This window comes from Vulpes lagopus, chromosome 1 (assembly GCF_018345385.1).
Source record: "Vulpes lagopus strain Blue_001 chromosome 1, ASM1834538v1, whole genome shotgun sequence".
Taxonomy (NCBI): Eukaryota; Metazoa; Chordata; class Mammalia; order Carnivora; family Canidae; genus Vulpes; species Vulpes lagopus.
In genome coordinates, this window is record NC_054824.1 from 76480058 (window position 1) to 76507025 (window position 26968).

General features: G+C 48.5%; 1 protein-coding gene across 3 annotated transcripts in view; it reads left to right on the plus strand.

Moving 5' to 3' along the window:
* HEG1 (heart development protein with EGF like domains 1) overlaps positions 1-26968 on the plus strand; it is an 88549-nt gene that overhangs the window by 40464 nt on the left and 21117 nt on the right. For 2 of the 3 annotated variants that reach the window (XM_041756960.1, XM_041756860.1), the window contains 10 exons: positions 1389-1658; positions 2211-3620; positions 5655-5771; positions 6412-6531; positions 11148-11251; positions 13945-14003; positions 14246-14406; positions 18165-18299; positions 24452-24494; positions 25005-25042. In XM_041756960.1, coding sequence (XP_041612894.1) covers positions 1389-1658; positions 2211-3620; positions 5655-5771; positions 6412-6531; positions 11148-11251; positions 13945-14003; positions 14246-14406; positions 18165-18299; positions 24452-24494; positions 25005-25042 — 2457 coding nt within the window. The remainder of the gene's footprint in view (positions 1-1388; positions 1659-2210; positions 3621-5654; positions 5772-6411; positions 6532-11147; positions 11252-13944; positions 14004-14245; positions 14407-18164; positions 18300-24451; positions 24495-25004; positions 25043-26968) is intronic. The other variant, XM_041756933.1, reaches the window with a different exon arrangement.

Below are 26968 nucleotides of genomic sequence, written 5' to 3' on the forward strand. Positions count from 1 at the left end.
TTATTTGATAATCTAATCTAAGATTCTTTGAGCTCATAGCATAAAACATACACCCAAGAAAGGAGGAAAAGGATATTTATTCATGCGTCACTTGTCCCTATTCCATTCCCACTGAGAAAATAAACAAATACATTAAGGAAACAAAAATCCGGGCACATGGGTGTCTCGGTCAGTTAAGTGTCCAACTCTTGGATTTGGCTCAGGTCATGATCTAAGGCCCATGAGATTGAGCACCGGGCGGGGCTCCAGGCTCAGCAGAGAATCTGCTGGAGATTCTCTCTCCCTCTCCGTCCCCTTTGCTCCTCTCCCACCACCCCTTGCTTGTACATGCACACTTGTGTGTACACTCTCCGTCTCTCTCTCAAATAAATAATATCTAAAAAAAATATTTTTTTTAAATCACTTTTTTAAAGATTTTATTTATTTATTCACAAGAGACACAGGCAGAAGGAGAAGCAGGCTCCATGCAGGGAGCCCGATGCGGGACTCGGTCCTGGGATCCCGGGATCATTCCCTGAGCCTAAAGCAGAGCCTCAACCACTGAGCCACCCAGGCGTCCCTAAAATCTTTTTTAAGGGACGCCTGGGTGGCTCAGCGGTTAAGCATCTGCCTTCGGTTCAGCGCGTGACCCCGGGGTCCCAGGATCAAGTCCCACGTCGGGCTCCCTGCATGGAGCCTGCTTCTCCCTCTGCCTGTGCCTCTGCCTCTCTCTCTGTGCCTCTCGTGAATAAATAAATAAAATCTTTAAAAATAAATAAATAAAATAAAATCTTTTTTAAAAATTAAAAAAAAAAGAACAAAAATAACACAGAGCAGAAAATATGCTAAGGTAAGCCCATCCTTACCTTCCAACCACTGTGCATTTCTCACTAACGCATTAAGAGAAAATACCGAACACTCTAGAGGAATGATAAGCCCACGTCAGTTCGGGTATTACTGGCCCTATTAGGAGGGAAAAGCCTTCGGAGTGATGGGGTCTCCCTCCTGGGCCTCATCAGAAAGTCGAAAGCCCGGGGGGGGGGGGGTTTAGTCTTTTGCTGAGTGTTCGCCTCCGCGCCGCCACCCCCGATGCCCCTGCCATAAAGTCCATTATTGTGTATCACCGAGCAGAAATATAGTATTGATCCCGTTCACTGACGCGGTAAACATCCCATAAATCGAGGTCGGCTGAATGCATGTGGTGCCCTGCGGGGCCTCCCGGGGTTGGGTCGTGACCCGTGTTCGCAGGGCGCGCCGCATGGTGGTTTCCCACCGGAGTCTCCCGGGCGGGCCTGGGAAAGCGCAGGGCAGCGGCGTCAGGGCAGGGAGCCAGGCCCCGGCCCCGTCCCGGGAGCCCGCCCGGTGCCCTCGCACCCACTCACCCGCCGTCCCGTTCAATCCCCTCGTAGCCACCCAGGACGGTGCAGAGCCCGGAGGCAGTTCGGACGTGGAGGAGAGGACGGCGCAGGCCCACCCGCCGCACACGGCTGCCACCTTCACCCGGAACGGGGAGCGCACGCTGCGGTCTCTCGCCAACGCCAGCACGACTTCTGGGGACGTGGGGCGCTCTGCCGTGGTGCCCGGGGAGACCGACGGCGCCACCCCACGAGGGGACGTGCCCGTGACTGGTGACGCCCGCCTGGTCTCGGGTTCCCGGGCGGCCTCGCCAGCCCCGGGAGGTGAGAGGCTCCCTCAGCTCCCCCAGGTGTACCCACAACCTGGAAGGATTGAGATTGCTGTCACCCCAGAAAGTACCCCAGAAGCTCCGTCTGAAGGGAACGTGCCGGGTTCTCCTTCCCGCCCTACCCTCCCCACACGCCCTTGCCTAAGCCGTGTCTGCCAGGATGCTTGGAATAAAGGGGACCAGCCAGTTGTGGCCAAAGTCAATCTCCTGGGAAAGAAATATCTCATTATCATTATACAGAATGGAAAATTGGGAGGGTTTTCCTTTTTCCATTTAGACATAACAATTGTTCTAGTGGGGTCTTAAGAGCTTTTCAGATACCAATTTGCTTTTATCAAAAAAGGCATGTGGAAGGAATTTGGACCTGTTCCCCATCCTTCTGCCCCGGCCCCCCTCCTCTTATTATTACCATGTCCCCCCGCCGCCCGCCGCCTTCCCACAGCGGCGCGTCCACAGGGCTCGCCACCCAAAGCCACCTCTCCAAAGAGAGCGTCGCGTACGTGTCTGGGAGATTTCTTGTTTCTGACCTTGGTTTTTCCATTTGCAGTCACCGGAGTCAGCGACGGTGGAGTGAGCGGCACGGACACGGAACAGAGGACTTCTGGTGACCACACGGACCACACCTATGTCTCATCCACTTTCACCAAAGGAGAACGGGTGCTGCTTTCCATTATAGACAACAGCTCATCGGCGGACTTACCGGAGAGTTCCACCTCTGCTGCTAGGATCTCCAGCTCTTCACACTCAGACCATTCCTCCTCTTCTCAGGCTCTGACTCAAAGAAGTAACGTGTCACCCTATGAAAGGGAGCGTGCTCAGCCCTCCACGGAGTCGCTGGCTCTGAGAACAGCCAACGTTCCATCCTCCACACCCACCGCTGACATGCCAAACACTTTGGTTCTTCTGGACACTGAGGCCAGATCCATGGATGATGACTCTTCTTCTTCTTCTGTTCCTTCTTCTTCTGTTTCTTCTTCTTCTTCTTCTTCTTCTTCTTCTTCTTCTTCTTCTTCTTCTTCTTCAGGACCCCTTTCGCCCCTGGCCTCAGTGTCCCAGGCCCATCAGTTGTTGTCCTCAGTCTTACCATCAATTGGGGCCTCCACCCTTCCACTGCAGTCCACTCCCGAGGCGCCCACACCTATGTCTTCCTCGCCACCACCCTTACCAATATCCCTGACAGCATCTACCCCTGTGTCACCGTCTGCCTCCCAAACAACCCTCCCACCTTCACCTTCTACCCTGGTCGTCCCCAGGGCAAGAGACACTCCTGTGACTTCGGTTCAGATGGAGACAGTGGCCTTATCTGTGGCAATGCTCCCCAGTACTCAAACGGCAGATCCTAAGAACCAGAGTAACCCATACCATGACAAAGTCATTACAGAGTCAAAGCCACCAAGCCTGGCGTCTCTGCCCACAGAGGCCACCGGAGCTGTAACAACGAGGTCTACTTCAGGGCTCCCTACGCCCTTGACCTTAACAGAGTCCTCCACTCTGCAAACCCTTGTAGCCACAAGCACCAGCATCACCCCGACATCTCCAGCATTGACAACCACCGTTCTCGAGACCTCTCGTCCCTTCATCCCTGCGTCAACCACAGCAGCTCTGATGGCTCACCCCACAACAGTACAGACCACGGCTGAAAACCAGCCCTTGACAACCAGCCCTGAAATTCTGGCACCACGGAGCTCAACAGAAAGTGCCATCACCACAGAAAGGAGCCAGATCCATGTTGATGGTACCAGCCTGTTGACCCCCCTGACCAGCGCACCCACATCACTGAAAGGATTGACCCCAGGGCCTGGTGTGACTGAAGAGTACAGCCCGGCTTCACATTTCCTCAGAACATCTCCCCAAACCACAGGCATTTCCACGCTCGAAGTGCTGCCTCCTGAATCTACCACCTTTGCTGCTCAGAGCAGCACGCAGCCACCAAAAGCATTGTCATCTCCAGCCTCAGGTAAAAGACAGTCGCACACGCACACTGTGAGCTGCACAGGCTTGGGATCTGTGTGAGTGTGTGGCAGGGGCTGCTGTTTGCAATAGGTCAGTGTCTGTGTTGTCACCTCCTAAGATAATAGCACATGGACCTCGTGTTCTCGCCCGAGTCACGTAACGCTTCCTAAGGAAAGAGGGGAGGATGCCATTGGCTGTGTGCGGTGTCTGTAGATAGTGCCTCTGTAGCTTGTCATGCCCCAAGTTGCAAGAGCCTTCGAAGACGCCTTGAAGTCTTCCGAGGCTGAGGCAGGGCTGCGTTGTAGGATCGGATGGTGGAAAAGATACCGCGGAGAAGCTTCAGGCGGCCTTTCTGAGACACGGAGGGAGTGCACCCCCTTCCCAGGTCAGAGCCCTGAGCTTCTCAGTCGCTGGGAAGGCTTCTCTGGATCCGAGGGAAGCCCAGGATCCTTGGTTTTCCCGAGAAAGTGTTGCCAGTTGATAGATGCAGGTAAAGGGACATGTTCCATAAGAGGATGAACTAACACAGGGAGGCCCGAGCTCCTCACCTTGCCCTTGAGCTTATCTTTCTGTTTGTGGCAAAGTGGCTGGTACGAGGAGACTAAAGCCACTCGCGTGCCTCTTCATCATTTAAGGAAAGGTGGAAGGGATTAGAGTGATCCAGCTTTCCACGTCATCTTCAGAATGTACGTTTGGCTCGTCGGGACCCAGGAAAGGAAAACTGCTGTTGGTGCAGGGGTGCTGTGGAGACTGACACTCTAAGGAAGGAGGAAAGGGGAGAAAGGCTTTGTCGTGACTAGAGCAGGGGCTCAGTTGGGGCCCGAGTTCCAGCCAGTCAGCCACGGTCGGCCAGAGGGCTGGAGGGCCATGACCTCCCTGCCACCAGCCCCCCACACCCCGCATTGCCTCCTTTGTGCCGGCGACCCGAGCACCCCTGGGAGATGTAAGGTGGATTCTTCTGCAGGGAGATTGGGAGCCCTGCTTCGGGACTCACAGGGCTTCGTTTCTAGCCAAATATATTCCAATACCAGATGGAGCATAATTCACAAATCCCCCCTTCAAGCCGATTATGGTCATTATAGTGGTAACTGTAGGGGAGAATTAGTAGCATCATTACTGGCTGGTAATATGGGTTTTATGACAGTATCTAGGGCACAGTGTTTGGTCATGTAGGCGCTGTGCTCCTCTGGGTAGTTTCAGGTATATTCAAAGTAGCCTTGCGGACTAGGGACACCATCTTTAGGGTTAGCTCATTTGACTTTGGGGTTATTTTTTTGGTGTTACAAACTCTTGACTTCTGCCTTCTTTTTCTCCTTCTACCAAGCAGATTTTTCTGCTTGGAAGTGATGCAGTCATCTTGTGGGTTTCGACAGTTATTGCATAGCTGGAGCATGACAAGGCTGGTTGTTGACACCAAAACAGAGAGTTGTGGTCTCTGCCCAGAGAGCTGGAAGTCCAAGGTGACGCTGAAGCCTGGGCACTGTTCGGGCCCAGATGAATCAGATAGGGCTCATCGTCACGTTATATTAAGAGAAGGCACTGGAGTACACAACTTTGATTGCTTTTCTGAACGATTGCACCAGATGTGAAGGCCCAGTTATATTTTGAGATTTTTTTTTTCGGGAAGGGGGAGTCCTAAAGCAGAGAGGATGGGTAATCAGGGACCTCTGCCCCCCGACGTGTGTTTTAAATTGGCATGGATTCAAGCAGAATTTTCTAAGCATGGGAGACAATGTAATCATCAGTCCTGAACCGAGCGACCTGTAAACAGCATTTGGATTTGAACTAGTTCTTGCATTCAGGGATCCAGTTGTCTTACGCATGTGTACGCACATGAACTTGTACCAGGATCCAGTCCCACGGCATCTCTTCTGCGCCCCTCCGGGAACCCGTTCTATTTTAGTAGTGTGACCTTTCAGGGCAAGTAAACAGAAATAAGCAAAAATCAAATATTAGCCAGAAGAATTAAATATTTATCTAGAGCTGCTTTTACATTTCCTATGTGATTAACTGCCTTATTCCCGGAATGTGTTTTTAGTTAACAGCTGCGCCACTAACCCTTGTCTTCATGATGGGAAATGCATTGTGGACTCCACCAGCCATGGGTATCGATGTGAATGCTCACCTTCCTGGCAAGGGGATGACTGCAGTGTGGGTAAGAGCAAAAGTCATCTCCAGGGGTCTGTACCACACGATCTCATTGAGATAGGCAAAGACACTATTTCCCTTCAAAAGGTAGGAGAGTAAGATTTTGTATAAGTTCATCCCCTGCTTCTTGGAGAGTTTGCTAGCATGTGTTACGTGTTGTCTACAGAATAATGTCAGATGATGGAACTGACAAACCTCCACAATCTGGCTCCATTCTGGGGGCTCCCTACACCCCTGCCACTCTGGACCAGCTACAGCTCCCGAAAGACCCCTACGCTTTCCTGCCTCTGGCCTTCACTGCGCTGGTGCCTTAGGCTACACCCCCACTCCCCCCATCTGCTTGCTAAAGTCTTTCTAGTCTTAGTTCAGATGTTATTGGAAACGGTCCTCAATTCTCCCTTCCATCAAAATCTTTTACTCTCTCTGTACTTCCAAGTCCTGATTCGTATTTACAGTCAGCTGTACACATGGCTGCCTCCACCCTCAGCAGACAGGCAGTCCCTCAAGGTCAAGGGTAGCATCCTCCTTATCCCTGGGACCCTACCGCACGTCATGCCATTCGGCTCTTAGTTGGTGCTTACCATACTGGATAATGATTTTGCTGTCTGCTGCAGACCCAGTAGGGCCCTGTTTTCTCTCCTCTGCAGATGTGAATGAATGCCTCTTGAGCCCTTGCCCACCCCTGGCCACGTGCAATAATACTCAGGGATCCTTCACCTGCAAATGCCCAGTTGGGTACCAGCTGGAAAAAGGAATATGCAATTTGGGTAAGAGAATGAATCTGTCTTGGAATTTATTCTGTACCACAGTATATGTTTTAAAATAACATTTATCGTTTTCCTCCCTGAACAAAATTGGTATTTGTCCAAGGCATGAACTTAAAAAATATAGAAGGGGGTGAAATTGCTGCCTATTTTTCAATCACTCAGAGATATAGCACCTTATTTGCAGTCTTTCTTAGTGTGCATTATATTTTTGTATAGTCGAAACCGTGGTATTTGTACAAACTTTATATCTTAAACATTGTTCCATGTTATTAAAAATATCATACAAACTTCCTAAGGACTGCACAGACATGTCATTATTTGTGCACAACACTATTTGCCTAACCATCCTGCCTGCAGTTAGGAAAAAATGTGTGTCAAAAGGATATTCTAAGTACATCATAAAAAAACTTTTTAAGAGAGAATAAAACCCTGATTATCCTGCCACATTCACACAGTCTTTTTATTTTTTATTATTTTTGTATTCATTCTTTTTATTTTTTTATTTTTTTATTTTTTTTTTCATTCTTTTTATTTTTAAAAATGATCTTCACGGTCCTGTCCCTAGGCAGATACATTTTTACAGAGCTGCTGTTAGTAGGGCGCCTGGATGGCTCAGTAGTTGAGCGTCTGCCTTTGACTAAAATCATGATCCTGGGGTCCCGGGATCGAGTCCTACATTGGGCTCCCTGTGGGGGAGCCTGCTTCTCCCTCTGCCTATGTCTCTGCCTCTCTCTTTGTGTATCTCATGAATAAATAAGTAAAACCTTAAAAAAACAAAACAAAAAAAAAGCTGCTGTTCATTGTATACCAACCATATAATTGGTCCTATTTCATTCCCTAATTTGTCTTAAAGCTGGTTGATTTTAGATATAATCTCCGGCTTACAGGTTAAAAAGCAAACGCAAATGAAAACTAAGGTCCTGACAAGGGGCTAAGTGGCCAAGCTTGAACACCTGATTTTTGAGAGGCCACGTTCCAGCCCACAACTCCCATCACATGATAATGTGTTCATCGTGAGAGCTTCCTTGCACACAGGGCATAACTCTGCTTTAGCGTGTTGAGTTCAATACATAACTTGTTGCAGAGATTAGAAGTGCAGAACATAGAGTGATCTCAGCTGGTTAAGGAAACTGGCAGGTAAAGTGACTCATCTTTGAGTCATCCTAAACTGAACAGTGTGAGACTTAACACACAAAATGTGCTCAGTAAATTTTTTTTTTTTTTTGAGAGAACAAACGTCTGTGACCTTTGAAAAGTGTTATTTGCATGAATTCCTATTGCCCACAGGCTGAGGGGAATCATCAGATTTTTTTAGGGAGGTTGTGTCAGATGACAAAACAAAACGGTTGGATAATGAATTTGATGTCCTTTATTTAAGGGAGAACAGCAGTGGACTGGGGGAGTCGGGGGCCTCCCAAGCAGTAGAGCTCTGTCCCTGAGGGGTCTGGCAAGGATGAGAAGCGGCATCACTTCTGAAACAGGGCACGATTGGCCAGGGTTGCATATGTGACCTTGTTTAGAAAGATTAAGGACAAGGGAGTGAGTACAGAGCCCAGAGTGGACTTGGCATTGGGGGATCGGCTGACTGAATACACTACACTTCTGGTCACGGGAGCATTTAGAGGACTCGGAGGTTCGGTTTGCCGACGTGGCACCCTGGGCATGAGCAGCTCCATCTTGGGCCTAGAAATGTATTTCAAACACTTAGTACCTTACAAAAATAGTGGTAGAATTTTGGAAATTGTTTAAAATACAAGAATCGAGTCAAAGCATGATTTAAGGGAAAAGAAATCTAGGAAAATAGACATCTGTCTATATTCTAATAGTCTAAACTGTTAGACTGTCTAAACTCTAATAGTTTATTTGTTTGGGGTAACCTATTCCATTTAGCTACACCCTGGAAGAAATAGGCCAGGAGTCTGTGGTTTAAGAATGGAGAAGCTGGGGCACCTGGGTGGCTCCGTCAGTTAAGCATCTGCCTTCGGCTCAGGTCAAGATCTTAGGGTCCTGGGATCAAACCCTGAGTCGGGCTCCCCAGGCTGGGCTCCCCAGGCCGGGCTCCCCAGGCCGGGCTCCCAAGGCGGGCTTCCCAGGTCGGCCTCCCCAAGGCGGGCTCCCCAAGGCGGGCTCCCAAGGTTGGGCTCCCCAGGTCAGCCTCCCTAGGCCGGGCTCCCCAGGTTGGGCTCCCCAGGCCGGGCTCCCAAGGTTGGGCTCCCCAGGTCAGCCTCCCTAGGCCAGGCTCCCCAGGTCAGGCACCCCACTCAGTGGGGAGTTTGCTTTTCCTTTCCCTGTCACCCGTCATTCATGCTTTCACTCTCTGTCTCTCTCTCAAATAAATAAATCAAATCTTAAAAAAAAAAAAAGAATGGAGAAGCTGGAATGATTTTGTTTTGAAGCACTGTTGAAAACGGCCTTGCCAGGAACCCCCCACTGCCCAGCTTCCAGCTCCAGAGCCACCACCTTCGGCACATGACTCCTGAGCCTCAATTTTCTCATCTGTAAAATCAGATTACCACCTGCTCTGCTTCCCACTCAAGGTTATTGTGAAGATCAAATGAAATAAAGTCTCTGAGCAAGCTTTGAAAATGGTAGAGTTCTCCAGACGGGAGGTATCGTTTAGTCCCCAACCTCTTGGACCAGAATTGAAAGCAACGAAAACATGAAGTACTCTGAATACAATGTAGTAATTATGGATCTTAAAAAAAAAATCATTTATATAAAGGGGAGAGAGAGAGAGAGAGAGAGAAACCAAGAAACAGACTCTTAATTATAGAGAACAAGCTTATGGTTACCAGAGGAGAGGGGGTGGAGGGATGGGTGACATAGCGGATGGGGAAGGAGGAGGGCGCTGGTCCTGATGAGCATGAATGATGCACACGATTGTTGAGTCAGATTGTTGAGTCACCGTAGGGTACACCTGAAACTAATACAACACTACCTTCATTATATTGGAGTTGAAGTTTAAAACTTCATAAAATAAAAAATAAATAATAATTTAAAAATCATTTATAGAACCCATGCAAATCAACAGTTAAATGTGAAGTAGAAAATCGCCTTAAAGCCAGATGATGGAAGGTAGGCACAGAGGCGTCAGTGTGCCAGGCAGGGTGTGGGGGCCCCGGAGGACGCTGCGTGTGGCCGTCTTCCTGGCTGCACTGAAAGCAGAGGCCACATGTACGTCATGACTCGGGAGGGGGTCTGTGCACTTAACATTTACAAGACGTGTATTTCCATCCAGAGAGTCTGGGTATCAGCCCGGACCAGTTGGAAAGGGAAGATGAAGGAGCAGGGTGGTGTTTCTGGAAGCCTGTGTGCCAGAGTGTCCCCCAAGCTCCACGGATCAGGGGGAGAGCCGTTCTTTTGTGTTAACAATCATCTTTCCCTTTTCAAGTCATTTAGCTTCATTGTTCATAAACATCAGAGGAACATGCAAATTAGAGCATGCTGAAATGCTTTCATTTGGCCAAGAATGTTTTCAAAGAGCTCCCTGCTGCTCAGAAAGAGTCCTGAGCAGCTGGCTTCACTGAACTGTAGAACAAGCAAAAAGATGTTAAATAAGGATTAAGGGCTTTAGACAGTAAGTATAAGATGTTAAATGTGTTCCCTGGCTCATTTGTGGGCCTTTTTCTTAATTCAGCAGGCAAGCTTTCTGTGATAGAGCAGCTTCGTGGGTTCCTGGGTTTGGGGTCTTCCCCCCCCCCCCTCCAGAGGGAAAGATAAGAACTTAATATAAAGGAAGATAAGAGGCAGATAGAAAGCAGGGTATACTAATTATTTGTCGCCTGCCCGTTTGTAAGATCCATCCCTCCTGCCTCCCAGGCCCAGGCAGCACAAATTGATATTAAGTACAAGTTTATTTTATGAGTGAAATGGGCCCTGAAAATGGGGCTGCTTTCTTTCAGGCCTGATCTCAGCAGTACCTTGAATATGGGGCATTTGCCTTGCATGGCTTGTGACTGTGGGGCCTGGCAGCCCCCAGAGTAAAGGATGTTTGACACCTTCCTCCATAGCACCCCCGGTTGTCCTGAGTCAGTGAGCTGATTTCTGGAAGTCTCTTTCATCAGTGATAAAATGGGCATTTCCTCTGAGCGAGAGGGATGGGGGCTGGTGGGGTGACACTGACCAGAAGAGGAAACCAAAGCACGCCCTTGAAGCTGAGGGCTTCACAGCGTGGGCCAAGAGGACAAGAGTGTTCCTCTGTCGAGAGTTTTCTCAGGCCTGACCCCACATCCCCTCCCCTCCTCCTGGGGTTATGTCATTTAAGCCAACTGGTCTTTCTTCCTTGTCACAACTTTGTAGCATCGATTATGTAGGAGGCCACTAGAGAGGTGTCGGGGTGGCTCCTCACAGCAGCCCGTGCACACATGCAAAAGGCTCCTTGGAGTTTCTGACTCAAAGGTTGACTCGGTCCGAGCCTCCTGATCAGCTCAACCGGGTGCCCATCTTCCTAGAGCAGAGCTAGAAGAGGGAGAGGGATTCTCTCCCCTCAAGAAGGACATGCACCAAGGTTGTCCTGCGAGGTGGAGGAAAGAGTGATACACCCGAGATTCACAAACACGCAGCCACGCGTAGGTCGGCCCGTCGCGTGGTCTAACGGGTTATGTTTTCATTTTCAGTTAGAACCTTCGTGACAGAGTTCAAATTAAAGAAAACATTTCTCAATACCACCATGGAGAAACACGCAGACCTACATGAAGTTGAAAATGAGATCACCAAAACAGTAAGTTTCATGAGAGGCATCTTCTTTCAAGTCCTTTGTTTTCTAGAACAGATTTCATTCAGAATTGGGAACCTCATGGAGATCGGCTATATCTCCTAAGATGTTCATTTCCATTATATTTGGAAGGGAAACGTCATGATAAAATTAAAAGCTGCTCAGAACTAGAAGGGAGGTGCTGAGAACCACTGGTGCCAATAGAAGCGTTTCTTCAATGTGCCCTCACATGCACCCTTTACCAGTGCCTTGGCATTTCTTTTCCATGTGCAGACTGATAGTCACAGATGGTTAGATGGTATGTACCAATAAGAACTATTGGCAATGAGGAAAGATCCAGAAAATCCTACTATTCCATCTGCATTCGACATGCTGTGTGACTTTCTCTCTGTGTTTCCAAACTTGGGGAGAAGAATGCTTTTTTTTCCTCGGGGCAATGCCAAAGGCATAACAGTTCATCCTGATTTTCTAGGCTTGAGAATTCAGTACATAGATTAGGGTGCTTTGATTCCTGTCTTTACTTGCTCTTTATGGGTAAGAGTATATTAGCCAAAACCTATAGGGTTTTATAGAACTATAGAATTTATTTGTGTAAAATTTAGATTCCAGGGGGACCTGGGTGGCTCAGTGGTTGAGCATCTGTCTGCCTTTGACTCAGGTCGTGATCCCAGGGTCTGGGGATCGAGTCCCACATGAGGGTCCCCCAGGGGAGCCTGCTTCTCCCTCTGCCTATGTCTCTGCTGCTCTCTCTGTGTCTTTCATGAATAAATATTTTTTTAAAATTAAATCTTTTAAGAAATAAAATAAAATAAAATTTAGATTTTAATTCCATTTCTATATTAACTGAGCATCTACTCTATGACAGGCACTTTGCCAGATGCCTCACTCCTATAAAAGTGACACCTTTACAGCTAAAAGAGTGGGAGGCCTGAGTTCACACAGAGAGGTGCAAAGTTAGGGACTAGTCCACTAGACTATCCCCTTTGCTAACACCATTTGCAAGTTTGAAGATCCCCAAGACCACCCTCAGATTTGATAATTCATTGTAATGACTCAGACCTCACTGACAGCTGTTAAACTCACAGTTGTAGTTTATTACAGTGAAAAGGTCCAGGTTACAATCAGCCATAAGAAAGAGACATGGGGCGAAGTCAAGGAGGATTCCAAGTTTGATGCTTCCAGTTGTCTTTTCCCCATGTGTTGTATTGTATTAACTCCCCTTGGCAATGATGTATACAATATTCATGGAGTATTGCTAACCAATGAAGCTCCCCTGAACCTTGATGCCTAGAGCCAATATGTGGACATAGCCAACTGCTTGTATGGCTGGCCTCAGCCTCCAGTCCCTCTGGAGGTCAGGCTGATACCATATAACCCAGAGCCCCCCCACGTAAGTCACATTGTTAGATATTTGGAGTGGCCAGGCCTCCAGGTAGACAAAGGCAAGACATTCCAAAAGCTTATTGATTACTTCCTGGAAGCCAACGGCCAGACCTCTCTTTGTATGAGGTTAAATTCTTTACTATACAGCAGGATATTATGTCTACTAACCCTATACCTAGTGTTCTTGTCACTCCAGCACAGCTGCAGCTGCCTCTTGGTTGTACTGGAGGTCAATATTTCCTTCTTGGGTAGTACAGGGGCTTAGAACCCTGTGCAGAGATGCAGTCCTTCCCAGTATACAGCGCTCAGCGACTAACCTGACTTGTTCATTTTCACCTAGTATGAATGTATAATTTATTGGTGATATGACATCTCCAGTCCCAAGAAAAGTGAAGATTTGAGCAGTAACTAGAGAAGTCACTTAAGTGGCCTTCCCCAAGATGCCATTCTGTTCTGAAATATGCCTTTTCTCTTTTTCCCCTGGGAAAAAGAAGTTTAAAATCATTATACTAATAAATCATTGCCCGTCAGAATATAGAGCAATGTCCCACAAGGCGAAAAAGGGTTTGATAACATCCTATGTTTGAATCCATCTTATGAAGAGTAAAGTGTGCCTGACACAGCGGCTTTGCAGACAGGCACGCCGCACAGGTCAAGGTACTGTGACCTTCCGAAGCCCCTACCGGTGGTGGCAGCAGAAAAGCAGGCATGGAACTTTATACCCTAGAGGGATTTTCTGCTCTCTCTGAGGGCACAAGGCAAACACAGGGAGAGTCATTCTTAATTTGCTCTCCAAAAAGGGGCTCTTGACCCACGTAATGTGATTTCCCATGGAGAGCCCTTTTGAAGAGGACCTATCTTTGAGTTAGGTCAACTCACTGTAGATTATGAGGGTCTGTGTCGGGCCTGCCAGACCTGGGGTAGCTGAAGCCTCTTTCAGTGAACCTTGTTCACTCTGCAAAGTCCAAATAAACAGTTGCCTCTGAGTTTTTTGAAACCCTGGGTCTTAGAAGAGATCTGTTCCTTTGAAGATGTTTTGCATCCAAGGGTGCTGTTCTGAACATCATTTCCTGCCAAGATTTTCCCCACTGATTTACTATCTGCCTCTCTCCCTTTGTACTCAGAGAACAACAGAACAAGAGCAGGGAGGCATTTAAGAAGGGAACAAAAAAAAGGACACCACTCCTCTGTAAAGCTGCCTGCTGATAACATGATGGCTGGAAAATGCCTATTTTATCCTGAAAATAGGAAATTGGTTCTAGGTCTAAGGCTTTTATCTAACTCACAGTTAACGACCATCCTGTTCTTCCTTTCAGTTAAATATGTGTTTTTCAACGTTCCCTGGTTACACCCGATCCACAGTTCATGCTTCTAGGTAAGCGACGGAATTACTTGTGAACCAGTCTACAACAAAGGGGAGGCCATCATAACGTAGGCGACAGCAACAAAACTGGGCCCTGTTTTGACCAAGCCACAGAGTGACCCGGGGCCAAGGTCCCTGGACCTCCATGCTCTCCCTTTCCCTTCCTGGAGAAAGGAGATGCATGTTCTTTCCACAAGCCCTGGGGCCCACACGTCATTTGAGGACAATTAAAAACCCACACACTTTGCCAATAGGGAGTCCAATGCGGTGGTCATGTCCCTGCAAACCACCTTCTCCTTGGCCTCCAACGTGACACTGTTTGACCTGGCCGACGGGATGCAGAAATGTGTCAACTCCTGCAGCTCCTCTGCCGAGGCCTGCCAACTCTTGGGATCTCAGAGGCGGATTTTTAAAGGTAAGAGAACAGCCTCCTGGGAAGACCCTGCCCATGTGGTTAGTTAGGTACAGACCTAGGACGGGAGTGTAAGGCACTTGGGGCTGGGTTCAACACGTTTGTCATAGAGCCTGTCTATGTTTGAAATGGGTGTTAAGTGGGGGGGGGTGGCATTTGGGGGTCGAGCATCCAACTCTTGATCTCAGTTCAGGTCTTGATCTCAGAGCCATGAGTTCAAGCCTCATGTAGGGCTTCACACTGGGCATTTGAGCCAAGAATGAAAAGGAAGGAAGGAAGGAAGGAAGGAAGGAAGGAAGGAAGGAAGGAAGGAAGGAAGGAAAGAAGGGAGAAAGAAAGAAAAGAAAAGAAAGAAACGAAACGAAACGAAAAGAGAAAGAGAAAAGAAAAGAAAAGAAAAGAAAAGAAAAGAAAAGAAAAAAAAAAAAAAAGAAGGGCAGCCCAAGTGGCTCAGTGGTTTAGCACTTGCCTTTGGCCCAGGGCCTGATCCTGGAGCCCCGGGATCGAGTCCCGCATCGGGCTCCCTGCATGGAGCCTGCTTCTCCCTCTGCCTGTGTCTCCGCCTCTCTCTGTGTCTCTCATGAACAAATAAAATTAAGAAAAAAAAGAAGTGGGCTCTGGTCAGCAAATTGTGCTACACAGTTAGGACTAGCGAAGGATGCAGAATCTTGAGCCTCCCCATCTGGTACCCAGACATCGATGGAAGTTGCAAGGAGCAGGTTTGGTGCTGTAACTGCTGGAAGATCCAGGACATACCCAGTGGCTCAGGGCTTTCTGAGTGCTGATCCAGAGGGCTCTCCTCATGGACCTATGCACAGCAGAGCCTGGGAGCTGGGGGTTAACCATGTACCCTGAGATAAACACTATAGCTTTAGCCCATCTTAAGGCTAGTTGTTCATTTTTGGGGGAAAAAAAGCTGCTGAGCTTTCTGGACCTGAAGTTGCTATCATTTAGCATTGCTGGGGAATTAACTGAAAACTATATGCTCCATTATACTGTGCTCTAAACTTTGAGGCAAGAACTTTTTGATTTTACTTTCTCTTGCCAATGATTCAAAGGTCCCAATTTCTCCTCCCTGGTGGGTAGGAAGGGGACCTTTCAATTCACTGAACACCCCAAGGGTACATCCTTTGTGGTCAACATTGCACCAGGTTACCTTTACGTCCCTAGTAAATGCATTTTCATGTCTTGTATATCAAACAGCCACATATATGGATTTGTAAGATCCTGCTTATTACAGTAGCGGTGGTCATTCCCCGACGCCATTCTCTCTGCTGCTTGGATGTGGCCTACCGGAAAGCCCCTAGCTTCCTTGCCGAAGTCCCATTCTTTGTTTTGTTTTGCTTTTTAGGACATTAATTTTCTTAGAGCAGTGTGAGGTTCAGAGCAAAATCGAGAGGAAGGTACAGAGATTTCCCATCTGCTCCCTCACCCCCGACCTGTGCCGATCCGCATTCTGTACCTCCCCTTTGAAAGCCCTTGAAAACAAAGACAACCATGTATCTTGGCTGAAGAGTCTCATTTCTCTGTTTTCCCTCCCAGTTCTTCTCCAGGTTTTGCCAGCATACCGAGCTTTGTCTCTTTCTTGTTCACCTTTCTGAGTGCTGGAGCCGTAGCTCTGACAAGCAGGAGGGGTCATGTTCTGACATCTGGGTATTTCCAACATATGGGCAGCACTGGGCTACTCTGAACAATGCCATTGGAAGGGCAGGTCTTCACCCTTCAGTTCGCAAAATATCCGCTTCCTCAGTTCTTCACCTTCCAAAGAACTGCAGCTCTCGTGCTTCCAAAGGTTTAGAGTCTTTGGAAATCCCCCAAGGAGCGTCGCAGCCTCAGATGTACATACGTTCTCATTGTCTGTCAGGCGGATGTTATGCCCCAGAATGACCATGGGAATTGTGGTTGTAGAAAAATCACATTGCCAGGCTTGAAATGAAAATGAGATTCGATGTGGTTGCATTTGATTGACTTACGACAGGATGTTCTTTAAGGATTTTTAGGAGAGCAACTCCTCTGTTGCAGAGGCAAGGCCAACTTTCCTTGCTTCTGTGCAAGGAAGGGTTGCTTCAGTGGGGCGAGTGGTATTTGCCAGCAGGCTAGATTAATGGGCAGGATGGAAGGAAAATGTGACATTGGCTTCCAGAAAATATCTAATCGGGACCGGCAACCCAGGCTGGCTGCTGGACAAAGCTAGCACCAGCCTTTTGCCCCAGAAGTATTTATGTTAAAGCTTGAGGACTGGCAAAGCTCTCACCAAGTTTAGGGGAGGAGCTGTGGGGGTTGGTACCTCTCTAGTGCCAGCGTTGCAGTTAGCCTGGTGAGATTTTTTTCCTTTTTTTTTTTTTTTTTAATTTTCTCTCTTAAATACAAACTTTTCACAATAAACAAAGGAAATTCTATCATACACACAAAGAGAGTTCTGCTTTAGCCAGCCAGCTTCCAATGATAAAGGCAGGAAATGCAGTGATGAAAACCAAAGCTGTGTCCTAAACTTACCTCCCTGTGACCAGGCCACCCAGCAGGTCCCAAGCTCTCAGGACTCAGGAAAGGAGGCAGATGCGGGGACCTGGCATGGGTGGCACCTCACGTCATCACAGGAGGGGCAGTTTTGCCACAATGAGAGCCGGTACCTGGTTTTTGAATCGTTGGTGTCTTCCGTAAGGTGGGAGAGGGGGGACCATGCCTCCCTGCATGATATGCACACACTGCACTTCGGTGGCCTCTCCCCGTTGGCGGCTTGCACTCACCTCCCGGCAGCGAGAGTGGATCTCAGCATTGCCCTCCCCTTGAGCTGGTCGGAAAGGAGCTCTGCTCACTCTCCAGTTAGCTGCTTATTTTTGTTCTGCTTTCTGTGTCCCCCATTCACGTGTGTTTTTGTCAGGCCTTAGATAGTAAGCTTCCCCTGGTATGTCCCCTGCATACAGAGAGGGCCCGCCGTACACAGCCTCGGAGAAGGCCACGTGCCCAACCATGAACACTTTCTGATAATAAGGAGATAATTTCTTTGTCCTCCATGAAATGAGCACGGCCCGTGTGTCCAGAGCTGGACAAGCCAAGCAGATTTGCTTGTAGAAAGTAAAGCCCTAAAGGGAGGGAGGTAGCAAGCCTCCTCTGCCCTCCTCTGCCCCCGACCCCCGTGGTGATGGCCTGGGGACCCAGGGCCCAACAGCAGCCTTCAGCGTGCAAGGTGTGACCATCTCCCTGCAAGGTCCCAAAGCCCCAGAGATGCATAAGCCCCCAGAAACCGCCAGAGTAATGGGGAGACAGGGAACCTAATCAAAGAACGTGATGCTGGGGCGTCCGACCCTCGGAACACATCTGTGGGCAAGCGGCCACCCTCTGCCTCCCTCCAGGCCGCGCAGACACGGGGCAGACTCAGAGGCAGGCGTCCACGCAGGACAGGTGTGAGCTTCACGGCTTCCTCACGGGGCCTGGGCACGATTCCTGGCTCTGTGCCCGCCCCTCCAGCGGGGGGTTACAGAAGACGTCCCCGCGCCCAGGGCCGTGTTTACAGTGGGTGCCGGGGTCTCGGGCGCCAGGCCTGTGTCTTTTGTCTGCGCCTCTGTCCCGTGGCGTGCTCGGGGGACGGGCTGTGGGGCGACAGGGAAGGTCCCCGAGTGGGCCTCTGAAGGGAGCCTTGCCGCAGGCCGACCTTCTGGAAACAGTTCCCAGGGCCTCTTTAAATAGAAAAGTTCATGCATCTTCAGGTTTGACGCGGAGGAGGTTTGGTTTTGTTTCACCGTCTTGTTTTTGCATTCTAGCAGGCAGCCTGTGCAAGCGGAAGACTCCAGAATGTGACAGAGAGACCTCCATCTGCACGGACCTGGATGGCGTCGCCCTGTGCCAATGCAAGTCGGGCTACTTCCAGTTCAACAAGATGGATCACTCCTGCCGAGGTGCCAGCAAGTCCTGGGGGGGGGGGGGGGTGCCCTGCAGCCCGACCTGGCGCAGGGAAGACGCTTTCCTCTGCCCCAAACTCTCTGCTCTGGCTGTGCCCGTTCTCAGCTGCGGGTAACTTGCTATTTTGCCCACGGACTGTGTTATCTCCTTCGAACAATAGTGCTGTCTCTGAGTGGTGCAGCTGGTCCGGCCAATCACATTCAGAGGAAGAGAAGAGAGAATGGGAATGCCTATGGCAGTGCCTTTTTTTTTCTTTTTTTTTTTTTTTCACTTAGAGGAAGTTAGGAAAATTATCGTTTTAATTCCCAAAGCTTTATTCTATTGTCTGCTAATCTTCACAAACGGAAACCCAAGCACGGAGTCAGGCCTGTCCCTTTTAGAGGCCGCTGAGGCCCAGTGGACCAAGTACTGCCAAGGCTCAGGGGAGTCCGCCCGATTCTGCCTTGCGGATCATGTATCGTCTTGGGCAAGACAGCTTTGCTTCGCTGAGCCTCAGTTTCCCCTTCTGTGAAATGGGTATAGCGGTGCTCCATTGGATGTTCTAGGGATTGAGGAAGGCTGTGTATATGGAGGTGCTTTTTCTTTTTTTTTTTTTTTAAGATTTTATTTATTTATTCATGAGAGACACAGAGAGAGAGAGAGGCAGAGACACAGGCAGAGGGAGAAGCAGGCTCCATGCAGGGAGCCCGATGCAGGACTCGATCCCGGGGCTCCAGGATCACGCCCTGGGCTGAAGGCAGCGCTAAACCACTGAGCCACCCGGGCTGCCCTATGGAGGTGCTTTGTAAGCCATCAGCATCTCCCTGGTATTTCACGCAGGATGGGGCCGATTTAGTGAGTTCCAGTTTTAAAGTTTTCACGAAGGGTGTGAGGGCAGAAAGGTAATTCTGCTAACCATATAGGTGGGACTAACATTGATTCAGTTAGAAACAGAGGGTGCTCAGTGAGTGCGCGGCAAGGATACTACTTGAAGGCAAAACTAATGCAAGTCCGGAGCCCTGACTTTATAAAAGCCTCCTGGAATTTGTAATCCCCAAACTAGCAGCAGACACAAAGTCCGTCAGGTAGCTCCAAGAATTGCATCACATTAGAATGTAAAAGGCACAGGTGTCCTGCTTGGCCAGCGCCTGCTGGTGACCGTGTTGCTGGACTCTGAGTAAAAGTCACATGCTAGGGAGAGGGGACGTGCCACTTACTTCTATCAGGACTTCCCGGTAGAGGACTGGTTCCATCAGGAGAGGATGAAAGCACACTTCAGGGCGGGGCAGTCGTCCTGACCTTCAGACCCCCTGACTCAGGTTTATGCACAGGGGCTTTGAAAGCGCGCACCGTGTGCTGCGCACGCAGGCCTGTGGTGGGCTCGGCGGGGGAGGCTGACCCTGTGTGCTGGCCTGCGGTCCTGAGGCACGACGGCCTCCCGGCGTTTATCAGCACACAGTCAGTCCGCCTCTTTGATGCAAAGAAATGACTCTTCCTTGTTCCATCTTACCTGGTTTCATGCAAAGTAGTCCTCGCTCTTCTTGGAAACTGGGGCTTGTTGAACCCCGCTTCTTGTGGGAAGGTGACCGCTGCTAAATCCAGGTGCTGGGGGGCTGGGAAGGTAATGGACAGAAATGGGGCCCATGGGAGTGGTGGCCCTGGTGCATCAAGTCTCTGGAGTCTCTGACAGCCCTGCCACCTTTGCTTCTGGCTGGCCCCCGCCGCTTGCCTTTGTTTCCAAGTCAGCAATTTCTTAATTGTCTGGCTGATAGACTAGCACTAGCGATAGCAGGACTGTCAAAGATGTTTCCAGATGCAATGACACAGCATCCAGCAACCTTCTGTTTATCAAGTAACGAGCCAAGATGCAGCACGAGGATTCCTTGGTCAGCTCTCGGGCTTGTTGCCAAGGCCCTGCGAAGCCTCATTTCTGCAGTATCCTTGTTGGTTGGACTTTCATCCGTGGCCACCAGGCCTCTGATGAATGGAATCGGCAGCTCCTTGGGCCACAGCCCTGTTGGCTGGGTTCTGATGGGTTGCAGTGACACCTTCTGGCCATTGGTGTTGGAGCACAGGGGTGTTTAAAATAAAGCCCCTTTTGGACACCTCAAATCTGAGGTCAGTCCTCAGTATAGATGGAGGATGGGGGTGTGTGGGTGTGTTTCCTAAAGCTATACCTTAGCAAGCCTGTATTGCTCTCTGTTGTATACATACGTAGTCCTCACATAAAATAGCTTCCCCGTGTCTTCAGACTTCCAAAGCATCCTAAAATTAAAGTAGGTGTCCTTCTGACAGGCCTCTTTCTCTCACCAATGCCTTGAAAGCCAGACCTATGTCTAGAATATCCTTAGCACGTTGTGGGCTTTAACAAATGTCTGTCGAGTTAACAAATGGATGATGGGTCTGCAAATGGGATCGGACAAGAGTAGGAGGTCTTGGAAACAAGAGTCTTGAAGACTCTGCCACTTACTTATAAAAAGGCCAGAGATTTGCATTGACTTGTTCAGTATGGGAAGCCTGGCCTGGGCACTACTACCAGCTGTTGCTACATTCGTTTTGTCTTCAGTGCCCCACGGGTCAGAGTCCTGCTAGTATGTGAAGAGGAGCTAGAGCCTAAGGAGCACTGGAGCATCTTACGATGAGCTTTTCCTCCAAGAACCGTGGTGGCACTCTGTCTTTGATGAAATGACTGAACAAACCCATTTGAAGTAAAGAAGTACCATTAACACCAGGAAGTCGGGCCACCTCTGAAGCCAAGTGAAAACAGCCCAGCCCATCAGCTTGTAGGCAGGACAACAGATGGACGTTACGTCTGGCTGGATGACAGCCACAGGTTGGAAAGCTCCCACCCAGCAGATGAGGGTTGGGTGGGTAGATCTGATGTAAAAACATTTCCAGGAAGAAGTGTTCAGAATAGAACAGGCTGGTGTGACATCAGCCTGCCTCAGTGCTGAGATGGATGGAGATGAGTCATGGGCACACCAGCGGTGCCTGCGAAGCTGCCTGCAGACACAGCCATGCATGGGGCGCCCAGGGGTGGCTTTCCGGCTCCCACAAGCTGCTGTAGCATGAGGACTGCCAGGGCATGATGCTCTCCACACCTAGGGAAGCAGGAGTGCCCAGTTTGTTCCTTAGAGAAGGCCCCAGCAGACTCAAAGGTGTCAAAGATATGGGAGAGGGGCCTCGTTCCTCCTTCCCTAAAGCGGATGTGATGATTTTGCCCTACTTTGTTGCAAAAGATGCAGAAAGATAGGCTATCAGGTCCTACATGTTTGCTAAAGGTAGGCCACTCCCTCAAGTTCTGAGCTTCCTGGATACTGAGGCAAAGAGAGAAATAGGGCTTTAGAAAGAGTCAGTGTCCATAAAATAAAGTACAATTGTTCAGAAGCATCCTCATCTTTTTTTTTTTTTAGTATTTATTTTATTTAATTTTTTCAATTTTTTTATTTATTTATGATAGTCACAGAGAGAGAGAGAGAGAGGCAGAGACAGGCAGAGGGAGAAGCAGGCTCCATGCACCGGGAGCCCGATGTGGGATTCGATCCTGGGTCTCCAGGATCGTGCCCTGGGCCAAAGGCAGGCGCCCAACCGCTGCACCACCCAGGGATCCCGCATCCTCATCTTTTTAGGACCAGAGGCCCAAGGGAACTTTCTTTGGGGCGTCCTCATTGAGAGGTTACTGTATGGTATCATGGCGGCGTGGCCCATGACATCCTGTAATAAGTCCCAGGGACTTCCCCAATGCTGCTGCTATTTATAAGAGCCCCTGATGCAAGAGAATGTAGCTCAGGAAAAGCTCTGTGGATTCACAGAGGAAGACATAGACTTGGCCAACAAGCACATGAGAAAATGCTCCGCATCACTTGCCATCAGGGAAATACAAATCAAAACCACAATGAGATCCCACCTCACCCCAGTGAGAATGGGGAACATTAACAAGGCAGGAAACAACAAATGTTGGAGAGGATGCGGAGAAAGGGGGACCCTCCTGCACTGTTGGTGGGAATGTGAACTGGTGCAGCCACTCTGGAAAACTGTGTGGAGGTTCCTCAAAGAGTTAAAAATAGACCTGCCCTACGACCCAGCAATTGCACTGTTGGGGATTTACCCCAAAGATTCAGATGCAATGAAACGCCGGGACACCTGCACCCCGATGTTTCTAGCAGCAATGACCACAATAGCCAAACTGTGGAAGGAGCCTCGGTGTCCATCGACAGATGATGGATAAAGAAGCTGTGGTCTGTGTATACACTGGAATATTCCTCAGCCATTAGAAACGACAAATACCCACCATTTGCTTCGATGTGGATGGAACTGGAGGGTATTATGCTGAGTGAAATAAGTCAGTCGGAAAAGGACAAACATCATAGGGTCTCATTCATTTGGGGAATATAAAAATTAGTGAAAGGGAATAAAGGGAAAGGAGAGAAAATGAGTGAAAATATCAGTGAGGGAGACAGAACATGAAAGACTCCTAACTCTGGGAAACGAACAAGGGGTGGTGGAAGGGGAGGTGGGCGGGGGGTTGGGGTGACTGGGTGACGGGCACTGAGGGGGGCACTTGACGGGATGAGCACTGGGTGTTATGCTATATGTTAGCAAATTGAACTCCAATAAAAAAATTTTTTAAATAATAATAATTAAAAAAAGAAAAGAAAAGCTCTGTGGAGCCAGAACAGCTCAGTCCAGGCTTGCAGCTCTCGCGATCTGCTTGCTGTAAGAGAATCGCAGACTATTTAGAGCAGCGTTTTCTGAACTGTTCCAGTCAACTCTAGTGATATGTCAGTGATCTCTGACAACAAAATAGATGCTAGAAAAATTTAGCATTTAACATTAAAAACAGAAGGAAGAGCAGCACTGAGTACATCTACCTAAGTTGGTATTATTAGGCGTTAATCCGTAACAGAGCATCCAGAATGCCTCCGAGAGCTCCCGTCCCGGCCCAGGAGGGTGTGCACCAACCCCCCGCCCCAGCCGTGTGTGCTCTGACACGCACATCTCACCATTAGCATGTGTCTCTCTGCCCAGGGATCCCCGCTCTACGCTATGTACCTTTTCTTATCTGTGATCTTTTATGCAGTGTGTATCGTACATTATTCATGAAACGAATTTCTATCACTTCTTGCAGCAATGAATTTGACTATGAAGCCATTTTTTATTGTCTGCTTTCATCTCAGCGTGCATTATAGTTCATGCTGTTCCATCAGCTTATTTAGTGTTGGAAATGTTCTGTGTTCAAATAAATTCAAGAACTGCTGACCCACAGGAATGGCTGGGCCACAGCCCTTCAGTCCCTGAGCAGCACCACCAGAGGGTTCCACGTTATGTTCTTGGGTGCTGTGCTGATTAGCACTCCCCTACGTATGTCCAGAATCCCCTGCACAGACGATAGACAGGGCGAGCATTCTCCTATGAAAATTGAGGCACCCACCAGGACCGTGTCCCAGAGGATGGCACAGCTCCTTCTTCCTCTTGGAAGGGGTTGATGGAGTCAACAGCAGGTCAAAGGTTTGACTTACGTTAAAGAAGGTAGATCATTTGTCTTTGTGCGTGTGGAAGGATGGTACACGGGCCACAGAGAACTCCCCAAAAGAATTGCATTTGTTAGACAGTAATAACTATAATCATTTATTCAGTGGTAACTATGTGCCAGGCACCATGCCAAGCCATTTGCATGCCTTGCTCTGCTTAATTCCCTCCAAGAAACTGTAAGGTAGATACTACGATTGCTATCACGATCCTTTTTTTCTTATACAGGGCAAACTGAGAGCCACTCATAGGTTTAAGACAATTTTGTGATAAAATTAAGAGTTGAGCTGACAGGTTATAGATAATTCTTTTTTTTTTTTTTTTTAAGATTTTATTTATTCATGAGAGACACAGAGAAAGAGAGAGGCAGAGACACAGGCAGAGGGAGAAGCAGGCTCCATGCAGGGAGCCCGATGCGGGACTCAATCCCAATCCCGGGTCTCCAGGTTCACGCCCTGAGCTGAAGGCGGCGCTAAACCGCTGAGCCACCCAGGGATCCCCCGGTTATAGATAATTCTAAAGCTATTTGTAAACTTCTGGTTCTAGAAGATTCTTGTGGACTTTAAAGCGGCTGGTGTCTAATAACTGTCAGTTTGGGCCAACCTGGATCATATTCATGGATTTTCCTTTTCTCTTTTAGCATGCGAAGATGGATATAGGCTTGAAAATGAAACCTGTATGAGGTAGGCTCCCTGCTCATTTATTCTGATGAATTTGAACTTATTTAGAAGTTACTTGGGTTTGCAACAACATGGATGAAACTAGAGGGTGTTTGCTAAGTGAAATAAGTCAATCAGAGAAAGACAAATATCCTATTATTTCACTCATATGTGGAATTTAAGAAACAAAACAGAGGATCCACAGGGAAAGGAAGAAAAAATAAAATAGGATGAAAAAGAGAGGGAGGCAAGCCATGAGAGACTCTTAACTCTAGGAAACAACTGAGGGTAGCTGGAGGGGTGGTGGGTGGGGGGATGGCATAACTGGCTAATGGGCAGTAAGGAGGGCACATGATGGAATGAGCACAGGGTGTCATATGCAACTGATAAATCACTAAACTCTACCTCTGAAACTAAAATAAATTAATTAAAATAAATCTTTAATAAGTAAGTTATTTGGGTAGATTGCCTCAGTTATTTCTTTTGACTTTTAAAATTAATTCTCGTTCTTTTGTTGTTGTTGTTGACTTGCAGTTGCCCATTTGGGCTTGGTGGTCTCAACTGTGGAAACCGTGAGTATTCAGAAGTAAGGGGGTGGCAGGGCAAAGCCCTGGCATGGTTGTCGGTGCACAAGACTTGGGTCTCTACCCCATTCCCTCACTTTTCAGCTCCTGGGCTGGGAGGTATGGGGAAAGCAAAGCGCTTTCCAGCACATTCCTAAACAGCCCTGACTGTGGGGTGTTAATACAAGAAATTAGGTAGGAGGCGGGGAGGGAGGGAGCAAGCATGCCTAGCAAAGTAGAAGAGCCTCCTGAGTCCTTGGAGTGGATGGAAGTAGAGATTTTGGAAGACTTTGACTGGCAGGTGTGGAGGGAGAAGGAATCCAGGCAGCAAGAACATCTTCAAGGTCTGGGGGCAGCCTGGGTCAGTGGGGTTGCAGGGACGGTGTGTGGGGGGCAGCTGGGGACAGGAGGAGAAGAAGATGGAGTGGAGGGTTAGTTTGGCAGAGTACATGGGGAACAAGCTGTTGGGGTGTCTGATGGGCAGCCTGAGACTTTAGACTCTAATCTGTATCCATTGTGGAAGCAGCAGGAGTCCCAGAGCAGCACAGCCCCTGATGAAGAGAATCAGGTCAGGCTGCAGGATGGAGGGTGGCTTCAGTCCCTTGAGAAAAGCAGTTGTGACTCATTCAAGATCACTTTCACTGACATCTTCTGATATCAAGAGCTGAGAAATTAAAAAAAAAAAGCTGAGAAATTATGGAATGAATAATTCCATAATTATTCCATCTGGGATCTAGGATATAATGGGAATAATAACATTCAGTACTTTATTTTAGGATAAGTTTGACCCTCATCCTATAGATGAGTGTGCCAACAGTCCATATTCGAAGTTCACTGGACCAAAAGTAGACGTGGTCTTATTTAACACGTGTAAAAGTGCCAGTTCCTGTTCCCTGGGAATATCCCTGGCAGTTCATGTCTTCACTGGTATTTTCTTTGCTCATAGAGCTTTCTGTTAGGAAGTTTCCTTATTGTACTTTCTTTGAGCATAAATTTAAAAATTAACCAAATAAAACAATAAAGTAAAAAACATAGAGACTTAACTGCCATAAAGCTATGTCGACGTGCCCAGCATGGAGCCACTTTGAGGCCAGAGTCTGGAGACTTGGAATTGCATATCCATCTGGGATGACTGGCGATTTGGGGCATCGGCTTTATCCTGACTGCAAACTAGCAAGAGGTTACAGTGGACAGCCTAAGAGAAAGACTCAGGCAACACTTCTAGAAGCAGATATATTTAGAGTCCTATAGAACAGAGGAAGGAGCTCACAGAATTAATGTCTGGGTTTTTTTTTTTAAGTAGGAAGCTGGGGCCACTGAGCAGTAGACAACCCTATCTTACTTAGTAATCCCTAACGACACTATCGTGCCATAAAAGCACATAAGCACAGATACTCATCGTGACGGACCCAGGTCGACACCAAACGGTGGCCCATGCTATTATGAACTGGTTTTTACTCACAAGGCTTCTCACACACGAAATGCGTGGAGGTTTTCCTCACACCAAGTGATTCTGACATTTTTCCAGAATTCGTGCCAGACATCGCAGGTTAAGGTCTCAGCGTCCCAGGATTGCCCCCACCTCAGACAGTCCCAAGTCTAGGCCTCTGGAACTTCTCACCAGCCTGAATCCGAGGTTCCCATGACCCCCTCCTCAGGTGCAGTAATTTGCTAGAACAGCTTCCAGAGCCTACAGATACAGAGGAGTCGGATCACATGTGCAAGAAACTTAATATCACCAGTTGATTATTAAAGGATACACAGGAACAGCCACATGGAGGAGATGCATGGGCAGGTATAGGGCAGGTGATCAAAGCTTCCAGGCTTTCCCAGGTGCACCACCTTCCCCGCACCTTTATGTGTCCACCAACCCAGAATTTCTCTGAACTTCATTGTTTAGGATTTTTAGGGGGGCGGGGTTCCATTACAGAGTAT